The sequence below is a fragment of the Coloeus monedula genome (assembly GCF_965178545.1).
Source record: "Coloeus monedula genome assembly, chromosome: 11".
Taxonomy (NCBI): domain Eukaryota; kingdom Metazoa; phylum Chordata; class Aves; order Passeriformes; family Corvidae; genus Coloeus; species Coloeus monedula.
In genome coordinates, this window is record NC_138791.1 from 74,312 (window position 1) to 96,175 (window position 21,864).

A 21,864-nucleotide genomic window follows, 5' to 3' on the forward strand; every position below is an offset into this window, starting at 1 on the left:
GGGCCGGTGGTCGTGGAGCGGAGCGTGGCCGGTAGGCGCCGGAGCTATCCGGAGGCCATTCAGGCCGCCCCCGAGCCTAGGAAGGCGGCGGCATCTCGCGTCTGGCAGGCCAGACACCGGGCCGACATCCGCAGCGAGGTCTGATCTTGCCCCAGTGGGCCTGGGCTCTCCACCCCACCCCGGGAGCAGCCGGGCAGTGCCCGGCCGCGGGGCACCGGAAAGGTGCGGCGGGGGTGGAGAGAAACGAGTTCTCGCGGGCCGGACTCGCGGGCGTTGCGGGGATCCGCGGCAGCGAGGTCTCTCTCGCAGCCGGTGCCGATCGCGGGCCCCACAGGGCTCTGCAGGAGGAGGCGGGGGGGGTTAGGGAGGGGAGGAGGGAGATGGTTTGCATTAGTTTTGCCGGTAGAGCTGAGGGAACCTCGGCAGAGATAGTTCCAGGGTTGCGCAGCTGAAGACGAGGTGGCCGTCTGTTCCAGGTCTGTCCTCGGATCCTGCTCAAAAACACCTCGCTCTTGGAAGGAACACTCAGATCAGGCGTTTGCTGACTAGTAAGAGAGTTCTCTCTGCAGATGTCCTCTGGAAGAAAAACTGCGTCTAAACTTTTCATGTGACAGAACGAGACATAACGGGGGTTATAGGAATTAACCTTTGTCTCTCTAGCTTTCCTAGTCCCGGCATTCAGGGAGAGAGAGAGATGTCGTTGAAACCATTTGCCTATCCGTTGCCCGAAACAAGATTTCTTCATGCTGGCAGGCTTGTGTACAAATTTAAAATCCGGTATGGCAACTTCAGCAGGTACGTGTATTAAAGCCAGGAAGTCAGCCTGCAGTTTTTTGACTGCATGTGGCAGTGAGTTGATACAAGACCTTAAATTCATACCTTGGGGGCTACTCATTTCCTGCCTATCTTTCACTGACCAACAAAGTGGCCGTTTAAAAGCTGCTGCTGCACTTCCACGTGCTGGGTAATTTGAACTGTAGCAAACGCTCCTGTTTCACTACCTTGTGGGAATTTTGTGCTGTTTGGTGTAAAAAGAGTCACTTTTTACAGACAGCATTTTGAAATTCTGTAAGCTTTTGAGAAACTTTAGAGCCTTTGTAATGTTTTAATGCTGTCTGGCAACTGAGCATCACGTGGCAGCTTGCTCTGCAGTGGAGTGAGGGAGAGAACCGGAAGGGTAAAAGTGTAAAAGTAAAACTTGCGGTTTAAGATAAAGACAATTCATTCAATGAGTAAAGCGAAAGACACATATGTAAGTGAAGGAGAATAACGAGTTTGGTTTATTCACTGCCTCCCGTGGGTAGGCAGGTGTTTAATCTTCAGAAAAGCGTGGCTCTGTCATGTGTAACGGTTGCTTGGGAAAAAACCCGCCACGGCGTTTCCCCCGTATTGCTCTTCCTTGTGTTTTATTCCCGAACACAACATCCTAGGGTCCGGAATATCCCTTGATATCGGTTGGTGTTAGCTGTACCATCCTTGTTCTCTCCCAGCTTTGTGCGCACTCCAGCCTGCTCACTGGTGGGATGCATGAGGAGCAGAAAAGCCTTTGATGCTGGATAAGTACTGCTCAGCAGTAACTAAAAAGTATCCATGCATTCTCAACACCGTTTTCAGCACAAATCCAAAACACAAGCACATGCAAGCTGCTACATAGGCTTAAAAGAAAACCATGTCGTCTTCTTCAATCCCTCTCATGCCCTTGATCTCAGCCCAACCAGTGAATCCCCTGCAGTCAGAGAGCAGGTCTGACGTGCTTGTCATTAGTGCCTTGCCTTCTTCCATTCTTTCCACCCTCATTTCCTTGCCACCATGGCAGTATCCTTTCCAGAATGGTGCTTTTGTTTCCCTGATGATTCATGACCACAGCATAAGCCTTGGGTGGGTGGTGTATGTCCTTCTGCTTTGACGCCGAGTAATTCCTTTCATCGAGTCGTTCCTTACAGAGCCAGGAGAGAACCTTTTTGAAGAGGGACTTCTTGTGTCTGTCCATGTCCTGGCCCCTGAATTGTGATCGTGGCTGCCTGCCAGACTGTAGACCAGAGAATACTTGCATGCCAGGATTCCTTGTACTCTATTTACTTATTTCCGAGTGACCTTTATGTAATTTGTTTACTTTTTAATAGGTTCAGATTTTCTTTAAGACCTTCTCTCTTCCTGTGTGTTTGATTATTGGCTGATACCTGGCAGCAAACAGCTTCTGAGAAGATGGCTTCCAGAAGCTGTAGTTGGTATTTGGGAACAGCTTGAGGTAGGCGGTACACAGCTCCCAGCATCGCAGGGCCTAGCTCCGGTGCTGTGAAGGGCCATTTCTCTGCAGGCTTGCACAGAAGGGGATTAACAGACATGTGCTGCTAGTTCCTCCTTTCAGTCCCTGAAGCAGAATGTCAAAAAAACTGTCCTGAGGGTTACTGAGGATTGATTGAAGAGATCTGATCTCTCATCCGTTGTATCCTCAGGCACAAAGAACACAAGCGGGTAGAAAGTTCACAAGGAACAATCCTTGTGGATGAAGGATGTTTAAGAGTAATAGATTAGGAATTTATCTGCCTGCTAAGTACTTTTTCCTGTTCAGTGGGAATTATGTTTTGTTGCTCTTTAAACTCTTGCATGAAATGTAGCTTCATTGCATTTTGACTGGGATGGTTCAAACTCTCTCTTTGTTTCACAGCCCTCCTAACCTCAATCTCACTGAAAGTGCTGCCAAGGAGTCAGAGGTAGGAGCTGAGGCAGGTCCTTAAATGGGTGTTAGGCTGAACAAATCATATGCTTGTTATGGGACTGAGAAAGTCTTTTCAAATGCAGCATTTCGAGTGTGAGTAATGGGGAACTTCCGTGGAGAGTCTGAGGGTGAAAAAAAGAAAAATTACATAAATGAAAAATGTTCTTCGACAGGCAAAATTTAATGTAGAAGAGTCATGCTTTTATTTGAAATATTCCAAAGAAGCTACTGACCGTTGAAATTGCACAAATGGAAACTCCCGTTTGTTGAGCTAGTTGCACCCAGGTCCTGTCTAGATTCCTCTTCAGAGTCATTCTTGCAGGAGCTCTTTCCCAGGCTTTCAGTCTCAACCTCAAACCTGACTGTCACTTTCAAGTTGTCAGGCTTGACTAGCTGTAAAACCCTCTTGGTTTTTCAGGTGAGCTGGCTTGATGGAGGCAAATCTAATGCTAAATTGCATGTGCTCTCCTTGCAACTCTCCGTGGAACCAATGGGTGTTCTTTTAATGATGCCATTGCTTTGTGTCCAAGCACAAACCGATGGTCAAAATTGATGAGTTCCATTGTTGTCGTCTTCCTGAGACGGAAGAAAGCCCCTGCCATTACTGAGAAATTGAGATCAATATACTGCCTGCTTAAAAATGCCCCTTCCTATGACTTAGTTTTTAAAAACACTCAGAGTACAGTAATAGCACAAAAAATATTAGTGAAGAAGATATGCTGATTTTAAGTGATATGAAGAATTACAGGGTTTTTTTTCACTTTTGAAAATATGGAAAGGAATTACTAGAAAAAGTTTTGTTTGTAGAGGAGGAGTTCGTTGGGGCTTAACTGCAGTTCCCTAGTAACTGATTTGGGTCAGTATTCAGAGAAAGAGGAATATGTTTATTTTCAAAACAGGTAAATGCTATGTGTGTTTTGCTGGGGGAAAAAAAAGTTACTTTTTAAACTTAAAACTTACTAAATTTAAAAGCACACCTCCACTTCCCATAGTAATTCTTCTATGTTAGTTCAAGATTAAGATACTCATTCACCTGAATTTCTAGGAGTCTGTCAGTGCAGTGCACTTTGAAATGATGGGAGGGAGTGGGGCAAAGAAGGGGAGGAGGAAAAGCAGAATATCTAGAACCTGGTCTTCTGTGATTCATGCAAGCTGTAAAGTAATGTTAATTTTTTCCCAAGCCTTGAAAGCTTACTTGATGGTGGAATTGTGACTATGTTTTTAACATTTTTCCTTTGTTTATTTTTTTTGGCCTCTCCAGGAAGTGATTCGAGTAATCCTTGGAAATCTTAATGATTTGCATCCATTTTCTACGGACCACTTCACCATCTTTCCGTGTATCCTTTCTTTCCTACTCGTAAAAGATTCAATGGCTCGTATCTCTTGGGCATTGCATAATTCAACATTTATGTGTAGGAGTGTGCAGATCTTTAGCTGGAGAAGGAATACTTCGATCTTTGTGGTTTGACGTTGGCTGAAAGTATTGGGAACACCTGAGGTGTTACTTTCACCAGAGAACTGATGTGACAAGAGTGTTTTGCAGTGTTTTCGTCCAAATGCCCCTGTGTTCCAAATGAGGTTTAGCCAGAGCAAATCAAGGTGTATATAAAGTGCCAGGAAGCCCACCTCATGCGCTCGCAAGCGCACCCAGTGCGTTGTTCCCAAAGGTTCGTGGAACGCAATACGCTCCTTCCAGGCCCAGCAATGCTGGCCCATGGGCAGGGAAACTCACAGTGCTGTTCTTGTGAGGTCCCCCAAAGGTTAAACCATGGTGAGCCTTTGGGGATGGAGGGTGGGAGCGAGTGTGAGTCTGTGCTCGTGTTTCCACAGAGATGGCTGGGAGAAGCCAAAAGCACCTCACATAGTGAGCTTTACAAGAAGCAGTGGTTGAGCTGGGATAATTGGAAGTCCAGACAGACTTTTGAACATGCAAAGCCTGCAGGATTGTCACCCGGTTATCCTGGTCCCCTCTTAGCGTACGTCTTTGAAGCCTAGAAACAAATGTGAAGCAAATGTCATCTGCACAGTATTCACCTTACCGTGCTCACCCCCCTCGCTCCTGTGGGACCGGTCAGCGGATCTTTTCCGTCTTCCCTAAAGTTTGCAGAGGCATTGAGCTGCCATCAGTCTGGCCTGCTGTCTGCAGACAGCGCTGTAAAAGCTCTGTGCGATTGCACGGCATAATCGTACAGAAGCTGATACTTGAATATTGGCATGCACAGGTTTTGAGGAGTGTAGTTTCCTGGGATTTCACTTTTGATATGTAAGTGCTGAGGCATTTGAGATTGGATTATTCTAGCTAGCAGCTGTACTACAGGCTCCTCTTCTTTCTAGGTGTTTTTTCATCAGAATGCACGAAGACTGGCCTTCATTTTTTTTCTCCTGGCTTGCGCAACTGCACAGAATTTAGCTGTGTCTGCTATGTATTCTGCAGAGTATTAATTTAAATTGACAATAATTTGATTAAAGAAATTGTGACCATTAATATTTCTGTTGCAGTTGCTGTAGTGTAATGGGTTAAGAAGTTACTCTCCTGGGGCTCTTGTGGAAGAGAAAAGTAACTCAGTTAAATGTTAGGGTTTTCCAGTCCTAAAGGTGTGTCAGCTTTTGGATCAGATCTGGCATCACCTCCTGTGATTCTGAGTGCCAAGGGGTAATGAACACCTCCAAGGCATTCCACTCCTGTCTTAGAAGACTGCATTATGCCACCTAATAGCAGGCAGGAATGAGGCCATCCTCTTTCTCTGTCCAAAGCAGGTACATACGACAGCAACTTAGTCCTGTTGCTGTCAAGAAGAGAGGGTAGCCAAGAGCATCATTATATGGGAGACACCCAACCCAACTGACATTATTGGTTTGCTTCTCTAAAGCTCAGCCAGTTTTGCCTGTGTGTTGAGGAGTGTTTGCTTCGCAAACTTGTATTTCTAGAACTTGCAAGTCCATCCAGATGCTCAGCTAGCGCTGGGCCTGGTAGAGAACTGTGAGCTCAGAGGTCTGGCACGAGGAGTCGTCTTGCAGTTGGTGTCTCGGGCTCCTCTCTGTAGAGTGGCTCTTTATTAATCACCAGCTAGGAGTCCTTCAAGCCAAAAACCAGGCAATTTCATTCCTTAAAGGAACTGATTGTATCAATGTTTCATCATCTTCTGTCCCCGGGGTGTTAGTTTCTGCTAGCAAATGTAGACTAATGGTATTCGTTTCACCTGTTTCTCCCTGAGATCAGAGGTGTGTGGGGAGACTTAAGTCCAGCACCATTTGTTCTTCCAGGCAGAAGCTCCTGGATGTCAGAACTGCACTCGCATAAAGGAATGGCTGTAACTTATCTGTCAGTTACCTTTTTTCCCCCATTTTGAACTGTGAAGTAAATTTAATGATGCTGCTTCTACAAATCCCAGTCCTTTTCCATTTTAAAATAAAGTTTTAATATAACTCCCTTTTAATTAGGAAGACTTCTGAGGGGTTTTTGTATTCATAGGTTTGGAAGAGCCTGACATGTTTTTTTGCAGGAGGGTGTCAAGACTGAGAGCAAACACAGTTAAGGGAATGCTATTAATACAGGTGACTGATGGGGCGGTGTCACCTGGATAAGTGTTTCCTGTAGCGCATTACTGGTGCAGTTTCACAAGTTCATAGTAACAAGGCTGTATTTGCTTCCTTGTGCGCATGTGTAGTGTGCTGTGACTTTTGAAGCTTGAAAAGACATTGTCAGGACTTGTGCTCCTTTGAAATGTTTGTGTTGTGTTTTTAGGTCTTGCCATTCTTCTCAGATTTGAGTAAATGGGAGCGAGTATCAAAGATGAAATTCAAACATGAAAATGTCCATCTTGTGCCTTATCTTGCCATTCTTCTCAGATTTGAGTAAATGGGAGCAAGTATCAAAGATGAAATTCAAACATGAGAATGTCCATCTTGTGCCTTATCCCTACATTTGCACGTTGTATCTAGAATTGAACTCATTTCAGCAAAACTTCTCTTGCGGTAAGTCACTGTGGTTATGTTTGGGTAATTTCTGGAAACATCTATTATCTATGTCTTGCTTTTCTCTTTTCCTTCGCCTACTGTACCTGAATCAGAGAGAGCAAAACTGCATGTGGCCTGCCTGTACAGGGAGTTTGAAATAGAGCATAACAGGGTGCTCTTTATTGTCTCGTATTGCTTTTCCCTGAATTTTCCTTTGTCTTTCCAACCACTGCTGACTCTTTAGCTGGTATTTTTGTGAAGCATTGCCCAGTGGCTCCCAACCTTCATTTTTTAATGTCAGTCACTGGGCTGGAGCCGGCACTGTATATGGAACGCATGGTTTTCTTCCTTGTGCTTGACTACATTTGTTGACGTTGAACATCACACTCTTCGTTGCTATTTTCCTAAAGAAAGAATGGATTTTTATAAAAAAATAATGATAGTAATTGTGGTAATAATGTCCTTTGTATAATTAGAAAACATTTTCACCTCAATAGTGTCTCGTTTTCCAGGTTTTCTGTGAATTCCTTGAACAACCTCAGGCCACAACTAAGGCCTCTGGGGGACTCTTCATTTAAACTCCCCTGTTGTGAAAACTGAGTATTCTTATTATTTCCTGTTCTGATTTATCAGGCTCTGAAAAAAGTTACTGGTTTTTTTTATGACTGCTTAGCAGGTAACCTGATCTTTATAAAATGGCCAAGTAGTAATTTCTTAGTCTTGCCTATTTGTTTTCCCTATCAAACATCCCATGTTTGTATGTAAAATCTTATAACTGTGGAGAGTTTGCTCACTTCCCTGTATACCTGCTTCAGTATTTAATTGCCCTCTCCAGATAGTACAGCATTGCTATTCTAAAATTAGGAATATGTAAGGCACTGTTACTTTCAGACTTGATGTCTCAAGTTTCTGTTGGTGAGGATTTTTCTTCAGGGAAATAGGTGTGAATCCCATACGTCCTGTAGCTGGCCAGTATTCTCTAGAGGCTGTGTTCCAGATGTCTTTGCATCTTCCATCTGGTGCCCAAAGCATGGCGAGACACTAACTGTTCGTTGGGCCCTTCTCTTCTGAAGATGCCTTTGACGTCTTCAAGACGAGCAGCTGTCCCATCCCATTGATACCTGGTGTTCATAGCCAGGAATTCTGGTTCAGAAAGAGCTGTATTTGAAGGTTTTCTATTTCAGTGTACCATATTCAGGTCCAGACTGTTCCACAGTAGTCTATCTTGCTCCCAGAAGAGGAAGTGCAGTGCAAAAATGTATTCTTCAGTTGGTTAAAGAAAGTCCAGTCTAAATATTCACCAAATTTTATACCTCTGTTGCAGGTAAAGAAGTAAACGAGGGCAGCGATGAGCTTGTAAGTTGTGCATTTGGTTTTGTTTTGTTGTTTAATTTATATTCTAACTATTCTTGAGGAGCAGAACACATGTTTTTTGGCAATGCTAGAGTTCTCCTATCTCTAGCAGTTAGTCAGTGTAAAGTGGCACTGAATTCTCACCTAGAACCATCCAAGGGGAGAGAGGTTCTTCTGGCAGTTCTGCTGGGCTTGGAATGCAGTCCTGTATCAGGACCCGAGAGGACCCTGCTGCTTTCAGTTCCATGCATTTTGTGCAAGCCTGACTGAGTGAGCTGTTCAGTGTTTTCTTCACTGGAAAAGTCTGTGAGGTTGATATTGCTGAGTAATTAAGTAGTTCCCTAGGTACTGTGTATGTCATAAACAGCAAAGTTAAGCTTATTTGAGAAGTTTTTGTGTAATGAGAGCTCAGGGTAGGTTTATTTTCAACGTGGTAAGTGTCTGAAGATGGAGCGAATTAATGAAGAATAATTCAAATCCAAATTCCCCCAAGGAATTTTTCTACCTCTGCATTCCTGCTCCTTACATTCCTTGGCGGTCCTCCAAAAATGGAGGAAATAGGATGTCCTAGAAAGAAATATTTTGTTTAAAACTGTTGAGCATAATTCTCTGGCTGGCCTCCCAGTGCTTATTTTAGTCCTGAATCCTTTTTTGGCTTTCAGTGTATAAGCAGAAACAAGTCTTGCAAAATATGAATGTATATTAATTATGAATTTTGTTCTGAAATAGAGAAGTCAAAATCAGTTATCAGTACCAAATTTGCAATGTTTGAAGGTCAAGAGAAGAAATGAAATGTCAGAAAGTACCACAGTGGAAGAAGCAGTGAAGAGGAGAAGAGTGGAAGTCAGAGCTGAGACCTCATGGCCACAGCCATGTGTGGACAGGTCAGTTGACTCCAAAGGAGTATGCCAGGACACATATTAATGTTTTTAATGTCTCTTGTACCTTCCTCATGTTTAATTTCTGTGCAATCCTTTGCCCCATTTTTCTTCTTCCTTCTCTTCCGTAGGTAACAGAATCTAAGCATCATTGCTCATATTGGGAAAGAAGTGGTCCTGTGCTTTCCAAGTTCCTGTACCATTGACCAGAGCTCTGCCTGTTTAACTCCACTGTGTTCCTATCCCTTTTAAGTCACAGTGAGGTCATACCTCAGCGGCCAGATAGAGCAGTGCACTGGCTTGCACACCTGAGCCTGGGGACAGCAAGGGAAGAACTGAAACAAGTTTTCCACCTGCTTCCCAGGATGCTCCATTGAGCCAGCTGATGAATGCTGCCCTCTTGGCTCGAGGCCGGTGACAAAACATGTTGGAACTTGCTCTTTTTCAAGTGCTTTAAAAGTCTCCCGAAAGCGCACGTGTTGTGCGTACACAAGAGTATTTTTGCACAACTTCACCGTTTGTTTCTTCGGTAGCTGAACTTTTCATGGCGATTCCCAAGTAGGTCTCTGCCTCTGGATTTTACAGAATGGTTGAGGTTGGACAGGTCCTTTGATATCATAGAGTCCAACCCCTCCTGCTCAAGCAGGGTCACCCTAAGCAAGTTCCTTCAGGTCTTGAGTAGACTCTGAGGGTGGAACCAGTGCAACTGTGGGGAGCCAGTTGCAGTGTATGACCCCTGTTCTAGTCAAAAAGGTTTTTCTTGTGTTCAGATTTGATTTCACGTTTTGCAATTTGTGTCCTTTGCCTCCTGTCCTGCCAGAAGACAAGAGGGCTGAGGAGAGCCTGGCTCCCTGTTCTTCATTCCCTCCCATCAGGTGTACATCGGTAAGATCCCACCCAAGCCTTCTCCAGGCTGAACAGCCTCATCTCTGAGCCTTTCCACTTAGAAAAAATTCCCCAATCCCATCATCGTGTTTGCATCATGGCCCTTTGCTGGGTTCACTCCACTGACTCCCAGTCATGTGCTGGGGTTTCCAGTCCAGATAGGGCACGGAGAGCAGCCTCAGCAGCCTTGAGCAGAGGGGAGAGATCACTGCCTGAGGGCAGTGATTTGTCAGAGCTCTGCCTAATTCAGCTTGGGGTGTTGTTGGACGTGTTCAGCATGAGGGTACAGGCTGGTTCACGGCCGACCTTGGGCTTAGTTCTTGACTACCTCTCAGAGACCCAGTTACAGGCTAGTTACAGGCTGTCAGGCTTCTTTCTTTAGCGAGTGTATTTTTTTTTTTTTAAAGAAGAAAATCTATACTGGTACCGAATCTTCAGGACTATGTGGCAAACAGTCCCAGATCCATCACTGGTTGGAAGTGTTTATGTGTACCTTTCCCCTACTGCGTACAGACCGTATCCAATTGTCTACCTTGTTGCCTTATTTCCTACCCAATTCCCAAATGTGTTTCATGCAGAGATTTTAACAAAGTCTGAAGCCAGTTCTTTTCCTGCTCATACAAATGTAGTCCTTTAATCCCACCCCTGTCCCCCTGGCCTGTTTCTAGTCACAGTACAGCTGTTGGAAATGAGGGAGGAATGAGCCCAGGATTCAGAATGCTTTTTGATTTCTTTTAGCCAAGATGCAAGCTGTAGATTAATAAAATACAAGGCCAAAAAGGGCTGTTTTGTGGTCCAGTCTGGCAGTTCTCTCTAGGTCCTGTATATTGCCACAGCAGTTACGATTGTAACAATCTGTAGTTCTTAAGTGTATGCTTGAATTCAAAATCAAATTGGTGAGTGCTATCTTCAAGCCTTATGTCATTTTTTTTCCCAGTTGTTACACTCTTAGGCTGAAGAGCTCATTCAGGCTGAGCATCTTCCCTGCCCCAGGAAGGAGTGTGTCTGCTGTAGTGAGACCAGCTCTGTCTTCTCTGCTCTCTGGACAAGCTCTTTTACTTCTAAAATCTCTTGGGGGATTTGGGTTTTCTTGGCGTGCTACTGAGTGTTGAGAAATCAGAATCTCCAAGTGACACTCCCAGTGATACCAATCACCCCAAGCGAAGCCAGGATGGTTTCTCTGCACGTACATCCCTTCATACTTCCCCATACAGAGTTTCCTCTGCCATTTTAATGCTCTGTGACCAAGTCTTGCCAGATTTTTCTGCGGTTCTTTGCTACCTGCCGTTGTAAACCTTTTAGGATTCACAAGCTTTCTCAGATATCTGCTCATCCCCCTTTTCATGTAACACTTTTTCTCTTTAATTGCTTGTTTGTCTTAGTAGAAAAGCAGAACGAGTGCCTATTTTCATTTTCAAGGAAGACTTTGAAACATGAGTACTAATATAGATTAAAGGTATGTATCTTGAGTAGAGGTACTAAAGTCCTGGTTTCTAGTGAAATACTTGGAGTAGCCATTTACAGGATTGCTTCCTTTTTGTGACTTTTTGTAAACTCAGTTTTTACTTATCTTTAGAACTGGAGCTGACGGTGTTCACCACATGGGTAAACCAGAGCATGGATTTAAAAAGGTAAGCTAGAGGATATTCAGAAACAAACACCACCACCTATTTAGTCCTGGACCCTTACAGTGGCAAGCATGAAAATCCCTGTAGGTCATTTGTCCCCTTTTTCCCTGCTTCACCCTCATAATTTTTGATATTTTTGACTCCTCACCAGACTTGGCAAACGGATGAGTTATATTTTTTTGAGGCGACACAAACTTTTCTGACTGTTGAGCCACAAGCTCAGGGGTAAGCTCAGCCCCTGAGAGCTGAGCCTGAGGGATGCCCTGCCTTTTCTCCAGTACTCCAGTCCTCTGTCATCTCAGATGCCCCTTTATGGAGAGCTCCACAAAGGGCCAGCAGTGGGTGCTGGCATCTTGCCACTGGCTTTGCTGTGACCATGTGCCACTCCCCACCAGTGTCCTTCTGTTTGCTGATGGCCATGCAGGCATCACCCTGTTCCTGAAACAGTGCCATGCCTTTTCTTGCTATAGCACCAGAAGGCAGATTCATGACAGGATTGTTCCAGAGGGATTGGCTGTTGCTCTCTAAAGCCACTGTTTCTCAAAAAACCTTGTTAGGAGGAGAAGATTCTTTCTCTTTTAGCCCATGGGCTCTGAGGCTGCCCTGACAGAGCTGCTCTTAGAGACGCCCTAATGCCTGTGTCCTCCTGGCTCTTGCGCATCCACCCATGTGCAATTCATCTGTTTCCTGGATGCTCGTTCTAAATTTAATTGAAATCCCTGCCACGCTACCACCTTCCTGGCCTGTTCCCCCTCTCTAACTCTTTGGAAGAGAGTTTTTTGCCAAGGAGGCAAACACCTTTCTCTTGGGTTTGCCCACAAAGGAAGCCCAAAATTTTCTTTCAGAACAGGGTTTTTTGACAGGTTTGTTGGATTTTCAGGATAGGAAGACTACTACCTGGTAACTCATTGGGAGCATGCAGTAAAGAATAACTTCTCTAAAACAAGCAGGTTTATTTGTCTCTAAAACTTTTATCACTCCCCCCCCCCCCTACCCCTCCCGCTTACATTTACAGGTCTCTGTACATGCCCTCTCTGGTTTCTTTTCTCAGGTACTTGAAACACTCTGTTGGTGAGATAAGGGTCATCTTCTGAAAGATGCTTTTTGTTATAATCAGGGTCTCCAAAATTCCTCTGTTGCTTGTACAGTTTTCAAGATATCAGAGTCCTTGAAAGCTGGAGCTCCAGGTTAGCAGGTTTGACCCTGAAAAATAATATGGCAGGTGGCAGAGATCGGTGCAAGGTCCTCTTGTGTTAACTAATATGGGAGGGCATGTCTTGAGTGCTTTCCGGGTAAACTGGAACTGTGATGCACAAATCAACTCAGCAAATAACAACTCAGGTGAGAGGAACCTTCTCCAGAACAGCTGCTTGTGCCATCATAATGACTTGTCCTTGAAATTGCACTAGTCAAGGCGCCATTGTGCCGAGAGTGATGTCTGGACACAAACTGTTCTGTTGATGAACGCTAGATTGGGTGTCACAAATACTGTGTGAAGTCATGGGCAGAAGTCTTCTTCCTAATGTGCATTTTTAGAAGTTGAGAGCCAAGTACTTCTGTGACATGCTTTCCATTTGGGTTTTGTTTGGTTTTTTTCTTTTAATTCAGGATGAGAAGAAAGATTAGGTTTAGGATAAAAACATGTCAGTAGCTCCTGTACTTTATCAGAGTTTTTCTGGTCGTTCTTCCAAGGCTCTTGCTCAGTTTATCAACAGTGTATGGCTTTGGTTTCAAATTCACCTGGTGTTTTATAATGCTTCTCAAGAAGGGAAGGGTCTCATTAAACAGGAATGAAATCTGTTGACATAGAACATGCGGGATTGACTTTGGGACGTGTGCACTGGATTCGGAATGAGGAGCATAGAAGTGCCACAGGCATGTGACTGTTCAGTGGATGGCATTTTCAGCTGTCATCCAAATGTCTCCCAGGCCTGTGATGGTGATGTCTGGTCAGGATGAATGTGGTCAAACCTGCATGTCTTTCCACTTACACAGTGCATCAGTGAAAGTCAAAGAAAGAAAGAGATGCTTGGCCTGTCACTCCAGAGAATTTTCCAAACTTTGTTAATGCTCTCAGACTAAACTGCAAAAATCTCAGGCCATCAAAGGTTTGGAATTTTGTGTTCACCTGAGCTTAGCTGTGGTATTTGGGGACATGGTTTAGTAATGGCCTTGGCAGTGCTGGGTTAGCAGTTGGACTTAATCTTACAGGGTTTTTCCAACCTAAATGGTTCTGAGATTAGTGCAAGGGAAACACCATCAGGATCTGCCTTTCTTTTAGGGTTTACTCTCTTGTAGAAGCTTACCTGCTGATTTGTTGTGGTTTTATATGCTTATCTTGGTCTTTGTGGTACTTTGCTGATCACCTTCCTAATGGGTATTCCTGGCCCACCTCTTGCTTCTGGCACTTTTCATTTTTGTCCCTTCCAAGTTAAGTCTGTGTCCCAGGACTACGTCTTAGAAGGGCTAATAGCCAGGGGCCTGCACTGTCCAGGGGCTATTGTTTCTCACAGCTCTTCTGTTCATGTTTTTTGAAATCTCTGCCTATTGCATAGCTACTATTAGTTCACTTTCTGGTATGCTAAAGCCTTCTAAATGAATTACAGCTTTATGTTATGTCCTGAGGAGGGAGGTGTAACAATACCTTGGTGAAGAAGGTCCTCATAGTAGCAGAAAAAAATCCTTGAATGAAACCACACAACAAAGAGTGTAGACCTTGCTTTTTAATACTTTTAGGAAGCGAGCAAACAAAAATCTGTCCAATAGAATTTAGCATTATGTAACAGTTCTTGGGTTCCTTTTCCTTTTAGAATTCCTCCAATGCAAATGGGCTTGAGTTTAGCCCGGCATCCCATACTAAGGACTGTGACCAAATGAGTTTCTGTGAGTAAGGAATTCCTGGATCCCACTGGGTTTCATTCCATTGGGTATGCAGGGAGTGTGTAGAGAAGCAAGGTTGTGGTTTTGTTCTTGCTGCTGTTTCTTACAGGGGAACCTGTGGAATTTGCCCTCGAAGAAAGAGTAGCCAGTCAGGCTGAGGGTGCAGTGCAGCTGCTGCAGCAGCAAGTGGACCAAACAGGAAAGAAAGGAAACATGAAGTCAGAAGGAAGAGGTCTTTCAAAGTTCTGGAGAAGGTACTAATCCTGCACAGATGAGCGGATGCAGTCCTGGCTCTGTCCAAGCCTGTGTCAAAGGCTGATTCTGTCAGTTCTGGGTGGTTCTCCATCATTTTGAAGGATGGAGACATCTTTTCTGTGGTTAAACCAAAGTCTCCCAAGGCAAAAAAAAAAAAGGGATGTCACTTTCTCGTGCTAAGGGGCAGCATTCCCACTAAATGTTCCTCTTCTGAGCTGTCTTTGGGGAAAAAATTCCTGATGAGAGAGGGTCACTGAACCTCCATCACAGCCCTTATACAAAGTGGCTTCTCTCAGCTGAGAGGTGCCAGCTAAAAGATGGTCCTTCAGCCCCATGAAGGTGCATGTGACCTTTATTTGGCCACTGAGCAAATCTGGACTTTGTAACTCTGACTCCCAAAGGCACTGTTTTAAATGGAAATCGGTGTCACTGTGCAGACACCTGCTGGCTGCCCAGAGGAGTTCTCTTGTGCTGCCGAGGCTGGATTGTGTGACTGCTGTCCATCACTGCATGGCACCAGTTGGACGTTGGCAGCTGCTGTTTGGTTGGTTGCTTCTTCGTTAGTTTTTTAGAAAATAAAGCTCCTTGTTATTTGTAGTGTGTGCCATTCCTTTAATGACTGAGACCAGACCATTAGTGCACAAGTTATCCATTGTTGCCTCTATTTTTTCAGTTTCCTCCTGTATTGTTTTGTAGTGGCATTGTGTCTTTCTGTGGGATAGAAATTAGATTAGCTCTTTCCCAATTTTCAGAGAAGTATTTAAAGTCTAACGTGCTCTTTTTGTTGTTATTGTTTCCCCAGCATCATCTTTTCACCACTACAACATCTTTTTGGTGGAAAAAACTGACCTGGAAGTATTAATTGTTGTGGAAAGGTAGATTTGTAGTATGAACGTTGGGTTGCACTGTTTCTTCTGTAATTCAGCTTTTCACGTTGCCTGTCTCAGCTTTAAATTAATTTCTACTTGGCTAATATTTTCAAAGTAACATTCTGAAGATGTTGGGTTAGAACAATATGCTGGGGTTTTCTTCACAGCTCAGAGGGTTCAGAAGAGAGCAAGAAACTTTTAAGATTTTGATCTTTAAGGGTCATAAATTGTGAATTTCATGTTACGTGGTATTCTAATAAAACAAGCATCAGCTTGGAACTGTGTTATTTTAATCAGACTTACCCATGCAGAAGATACTCTTTCCCTCCAAGAAGAAGCAGAGGTTTCTAATGCAAGATGGACTCCAGTGCTATGCTTCACAGCATTAAAAAGGTCAAGATTATGGGTAATACTTTGCATTAGATATTGCCACTACACTACAACTTGGGTAATTTTTTATGCATTCAGTATGTAATGGGATGAGGCTGGAATTGAAGATTTCAGACATGCCAAGTCCATGCTCAGGCAGCTTTTTGCTGCCATGATTACGCTTTTTAAAGAATCTGTCATTCTTGAACCACCCCCTGAACCGGGACCCCTTGAGCACATACCTGCCCAGTCTCGCACGGAACACTGAGGGGTTGGTACTGTACCAGGAGCAGCACGTGGCTGTTTAACTGTGTCTCAGGTAACTTGCCTGGCAGGAGAAGACTATGCTCTGAGTCAGATAGTGCAACACCTGGGCCCTTTGGCTTGTTCCACCCTGGCCCACAGGCATCCACCCTCCATACTGACCTGTTCTGGTCTGGACTACCCTCAGCAGTGGAACGAAGCTTTCCCTCCAAGAAGAATGGAACAGTTAGGAAACTGGTTCCATTTATCTTTTTCTCCTTAGTCCTTTCCCACAAACCTAGGTCATGGCTGTGTGCCAATTCAATCCCTTCTGCCAGAGGACTGTGCAATGAGATGCACAGGGCGAGGGGGGACCAGGAAAGGGATGAAGGGTTGATAACAAGCCGTAAGTAAGAGCAGTTATCCCTGAGTTGATATTTATCACTGCTTATGTCAGAAGATGACATCCCACTTCCCTGATCTTAGCATAAAAAAGGACCTTTACCAAGAGATGGGAATGTGTAGCCTGGAGAAGAGAAGGCTCAAGGAGGCATTTTATCAATGTTCAAATGCCTGGAGGGAGAGAGCTGGGACACAAGAGCCTGGCTCTTGGCACTGGTGCCCAAGGGCAGGCACAGAGGCAGAAAGTTTGACCTGGGACACAGAAGGTTCCACTCCCCATCAGGAAACACTTCTGTGTGAGAGAGACCAAGCCATGGCAGAGGTTGAGCAGGGAGGTTTTCTACTATCTTGGGGATTCTCCTACCTTGGGGATACTTGAATGTGGTCCTGGGCAGCTGGCTGTAGGTGACTCCGCTTGGGCAAGGGCTTGGGCCCAATGGTCTCCAGAGTTCCCTTCCAGCCTTGGCCACAGTGTGATGTGGTGAAGAAGTGTTTCCTGAGAGAGTATCTTTCCCTTGTTAAACCATCTGTATCTTGACCTGTGAGTGTTTTCTCACATTTGCCTTTGTGACTCTCTGCCCTCTCCCCCTGAGTGGGTGGGTGAGCAGCAGGATGGGGACATCACCTGCCAGCCAGGACCACCCCCTCCTGCCCCTGAGGGGACTGCAATCTGCAGAGAAGCCAGGGGTGAGCACAGGCAAAGCAAGAGGCCTTGCTGTGCACAGACCCTGTACTCTGTACTTCTTGGTGCTTGGCCGGTGGCATTAAGTGTGACTTGCAGCTGTAATGAGCAGGAGAAGTCTGAGGGGAAGCTGAGCTTGGGAATGGGTAGGAACAAAGCCAAATTGGTCTGCTTCAAATGAAGTGACGGTTTTGGGTTTGTCTTTGTTCCCGTGGAGTTTGTGGGATTTAGCAATTTTGTATCTAGTGATTACTTCCACCAGTAAGGAGAAATGAAATATGAGTAGATAGAAGTGGATTGATGCACCTCATCTGGACCTACTGGGGACTGCTTATTATTTGAGTTTTGTCACATGCACCTGCGCAGGACAGAGGGCTGTGAACGGCCTCTCAGCTGCTCAGCAGGAAGTGGCCAATGGTCATCTTAGGGGAGACCATGGGGACAAGTGATCACCTCACAGGACTGCAGAGACAAAAGTCCCCTTGTCTCTTCCCTCCCTTGCTGCCCCGTGACTGTGCTTTGCCATCCTGACAGCCAAACACTCTCCTTTGGGTCTAGGACGAGTGGGAGGGATGCGGACTTTGTGGTATAGGCGGACATCCCCTGTGTCATGCCGCTGGGGAAGTTGGGGCCATTTCTGGGCTTACCAGGCCACCGCAGCAGCCCGACTTCTCTCTGGGACAGCTCCGTGGAAGGGAAGGGGTTCGGTGTCCTTTTGTCCTCATGTCTGACTCAGTGCCATGTGGTGCTGGAGCTCAGCCTGCTGCAGCCCCATATGGGCCTTCCCCATGTCCCTACAGAGGGAGACACCAAAAATGGCAACATGGAGCAGTGACACCTGGTCCCAGTTGTGCTTGGAAGGGTCACATACCAACGTGGATACCCCTGCTCCTGTTGTGTTTGGTTGTTATGGGGTCACCCCACTTCAGACTTCTCCTCGGCTGTGGTTTCAGCTCTGCCTTTGCCCTCAACATGAGCAGCCCCCAGGAAAGGGGGAGAGAAACTGCAGGTGATGGAGGAGCAGTGGATAGGGGACATCGTGGGGGGAGGCTGTCTCTGGTCACCCCATCGTCCCTCCAGCACTGGACACTGGTGCCAGTTTGGGCAGAGCAGGGGCATGGCTCCCACCATTTCTGTTCCCATGCAGAGGGGAGTCTTGGGGTGGTGGACTGGATTCCTCACCAAAGCTGCTGGGAAGGAAAGGGGAGTTGCCAGGCTGCAGCCAATCCTCAGGCCCTCCCCTGTGGGGGTGTTTAGGGCAGAGTTCAGGCTCCCCGACACTGTGGGGTGCAGGGAAGCAGAGAGGCAGCTCCCAAGCTCCATGGCATAGATGGAGCTCCATGGAAAGGGGGAAGCTGCATATCCACTGCAACTCCCTGGAATGGGCCTGATGGTGGGGGTCTCATCCCCAGCCCAGCTCGAAGATCCTGTCCAGCCGAGTGCCACTGCTCCAGGAGTCTGATGACTGTCAATGAGAAATGGTCCTTTCCAGCTCCTGCAGCCCATCTTTCCCCTTGGCGGCAACCACCACACTATAGCTGCTCTTCGTTTCTTGCACCCCAAGAAGAGCTCCTGGAGGACTGCTTCTTCCAGCTGTCCCTGCAGCCATCCCTGACCCCACAGCTGTGGTCCAGGCTGGAACTGCTCATTACCTCAACCCTGGGAAGTCCCTTCCCCAGGATCAGACCAGCAGTGCTGAGGGGGGTCAAGGGATATTGCCATCAACTTTTCTCCATCCCTCTCACCCCTCACAGCTTTCCAAGGCCATGGCCCAGCTCTCCTGCAGGTTTGCCACATCGCTGGCTTATATAACTGTTGCCATCACAGTGGCCTGGCTGTGGGACGGTTGGGAGGTGACAAAGAGGCATGGGACCAGTGCACAGCCTGGGGGCACAGAGAGCCCAGACGTGAGGCCCCGTGGTGGGAATAGGGTTTGCCTGCCCCCTGTGGGAAAGACAGCCACGTTGTTGTGATCCCACCTGGCAGCACAGAGCAGGCGGCAATGCCTGTTCTATGCGGGGCCAGATATGCCAGGCACGAGTAAGGGACGCTCCTATCAGGACAATGGATGCAGCGCATGGCCAGGTGACACGTCCACCCGAAAGGGGGGTAGAAAAGAAGACTCAGATCACCCACATCACCCTGATTGGCAAGGTGCTGCTGCAGCAATGAGGGACTGCTCCTGCATGCAATGGGATGACCTTGCTCCCAATCAAATTCCCCCAGCACTCACAGCCATACTCAGGATGCCCCAGCTCACTCCAAGTGGGAACCTCAGAGCCCTCCCCTAAACCTCAGTGCCTGCCCCATTGGCTGCCAGGGCCATTAGTACCAGCAGAGATGCCCAGGCAGAGCCAGTCTGAGGAGACATCCGAGGCCACATCTCTCAGCAGTCTCTTCTTCCTGCTGCTGCACCCTCTGCTGCACACTCTGGACCTCACTGCTGGAACCATGCAGTCCCCTTGCTGCTGCCTTCTCTCCCTTCTCCTCCACCTCTTCCTCCTCTCTCGGACATGGGCAAACCTGGAGGGTAAGTAGGACCCCTGGCTCATATACATCTACCTCCATGGAACTCTATAGGGGAGAGGCTTCTTGCTCCCCACCCACCTTGGGTACTCGCTTCCTCACTTGTCCCCTGGCTCCACATCTCCTCCCCAGCAGGGATGTAGCCATGCCAGGTGGGCGCAGGGGATGGGAACTGGGGCTGTAAAGGGTGTAAGGGGCTTATGGGGGGCCCATGGATCCCTGCAACCTCAAGGACCCATCCCTCAGCCCCTCCACTTTCCTCAGCCCTCTTCTTCCAGTCACATCTCCTCCCTGTCAACCATTGTCTCATGTAGGGACCTTCACTATCCGGCTGCTCCAGACCACCACCTTCCAAAACACTTCATTTGTGGACACAGAAGGGCTGGGCCTGCTGGAAGACATCGAACTCGGGTCTCTTGATAAACACACATTCTCCATCCGCTTCTACCAGCCCTGGGTGCGCCCAGCCCTGCCCCAAGCGGACTGGGACACCATTGAGAACCTGGTTAAGATCTACTTGCAGCAGTTCAGCCATCTGGTCAATGAAGGGGCCAGGCAAAGGGACGTCCCCTGTGAGTGCCCAGTCTTCACTGCATCCCCTTTCTGAACAGCAGCTGGGAAGTGGGGAAGGATGTGATAGTGCTGCTGCTGTATAGGAGACACTGACCATGTCTGCAGGAAGGTAATCCCAGCCCCTCATGCAACCTCTCTCTCCTCTCTGCCCCACCAGACCCCTTTGTGGTTCAGTGCATGGCAGGCTGCGAGCTCTACCCCAACAGAACCTCCCGGGCCTTTGCCTATGTGGGTTACAATGGTCAGGATTTCCTCCAGTTGGACATAGAGAATGCCACCTGGACCTTCTCCCAGGACACCAACTTGTCACGGTATGTCCAGGCATCTCTCCAGAACTACACTGCCTTCAGTGAGCTGGTGGAAATTCTCTTCAATGAGACTTGTGTCGATGACATGGAGGTGTTACTGCAGTATGGGAGGGCAGCTCTAGAGAGACAAGGTGAGACCACCCTGATCCTGCAACAGCTGCCCCAAAGCCCCCCCACACTGGGGCCAAGCCATGCCCCAATGGGGCTTGCCCCATCCTGGCTTGCCCCACCCCTTTGCTCTCATTCCCCAGAGCTGCCTGTGGCCACGGTCTTCGCCCGCACCCCCAGCCTAGACCAGCTGCTGCTCGTTTGCCACGTCACTGGCTTCTACCCCCGTCCCATCAGCGTGGCGTGGCTGCGGGATGGCCAGGAGGTGCCTCCGGGCCCGGTGCTCAACACCAGCGCCGTCCTGCCCAACGCTGACCTCACCTACCAGCTCCGCAGCGTCCTGGCCGTGACCCCCCGTGATGGGCACAGCTATGTCTGCCGTGTGCGCCACCAGAGCCTGGGCACCCGCGCCCTTCTCATCCCGTGGGGTAGGTGCCACCCGTGGGGGATGACATGGGGCTCCTGAGCCACCCTGCCCTGCAAGATGGAGCAAACCCCAGAAAGTTCATGGCAGCTTCTCCTTATGTTTCCCAGGGGACTCAGAAGTGGTGCTGATCACAGGGCTCGTGGCTGGGCTGCTTGCAGCCATGGCCGTAGCCACCATGTCGGTGCTTTGGGTGTGGAGACAAAGGTGAGTCCCTCTCTGTCCCATGGAGCAGCAGTGAGAAAGGAGAGGAGGAGATGCCATGGGGATTTCTGCACTGAGCAGCAAAGCTCTTGCTTTGGCCCTGCCAGATGCTGTCTTGCACTCCCACAAGGTCTCTGCCATGGAGCATCCATCAGCTGTTCCCCTCTCATTTCAGAAAGCACCAGCAGATGGAGGAATCAGAGTCCAGGAACTCCATCCTGAGCAAAGAAGCTTAGCTCAGAAGGGAGCCAACAGTCCCCATTCCCTTCCACTGCCTTCACAGCAACAAGAACTACCTTTTTCTGCTTCACCTAAGTTCTGGGCATTGCCAATTACAAGACCAACTCAATTCAGAGATGCACAAGAGAAACCTGGGCAGTGTTTGACTCACTTGAATTTTCTAAACAGACACAAATGCAAGTCGGAGACCTCCTCACTTGTTACACGTGATCATCTCTTAGCTTGTGGCACTGGCCAGTGCACCCACTGACGCTTGAGGGCACCTCAATGCCCAATGGCAAATTCTCCCGGTTCTGGTTCAGTAATACTTTTGTCAGAAGGTGGAAAGCTGTACCCTTCTACTGTCACTTTCTGGTTTTTT

At 47.3% G+C, this 21,864-nt stretch overlaps 2 protein-coding genes across 2 annotated transcripts; both read left to right on the top strand.

Annotated features, from left to right (window-relative positions):
• Positions 1 to 694: 694 nt before the first annotated feature.
• MAJIN (membrane anchored junction protein) lies at positions 695 to 12,514 on the top strand (the record flags this gene model as incomplete). Its single annotated transcript, XM_082288775.1, has 8 exons — positions 695 to 795; positions 2,669 to 2,714; positions 3,981 to 4,056; positions 6,569 to 6,694; positions 8,001 to 8,032; positions 9,783 to 9,792; positions 11,369 to 11,423; positions 12,472 to 12,514. The coding sequence occupies 8 exons, from the start codon at positions 695 to 697 to the stop codon at positions 12,512 to 12,514; spliced, it is 489 nt and encodes a 162-aa protein (XP_082144901.1).
• A 7,057-nt stretch (positions 12,515 to 19,571) lies between these two features.
• Positions 19,572 to 21,499, top strand: LOC309576960 (T-cell surface glycoprotein CD1b-3-like; the record flags this gene model as incomplete). The annotated part of the gene is made up of 6 exons (XM_082288564.1): positions 19,572 to 19,650; positions 19,961 to 20,218; positions 20,377 to 20,658; positions 20,779 to 21,063; positions 21,170 to 21,266; positions 21,439 to 21,499. The coding sequence occupies 6 exons, from the start codon at positions 19,572 to 19,574 to the stop codon at positions 21,497 to 21,499; spliced, it is 1,062 nt and encodes a 353-aa protein (XP_082144690.1).
• Between the last annotated feature and the right edge of the window lie 365 nt (positions 21,500 to 21,864).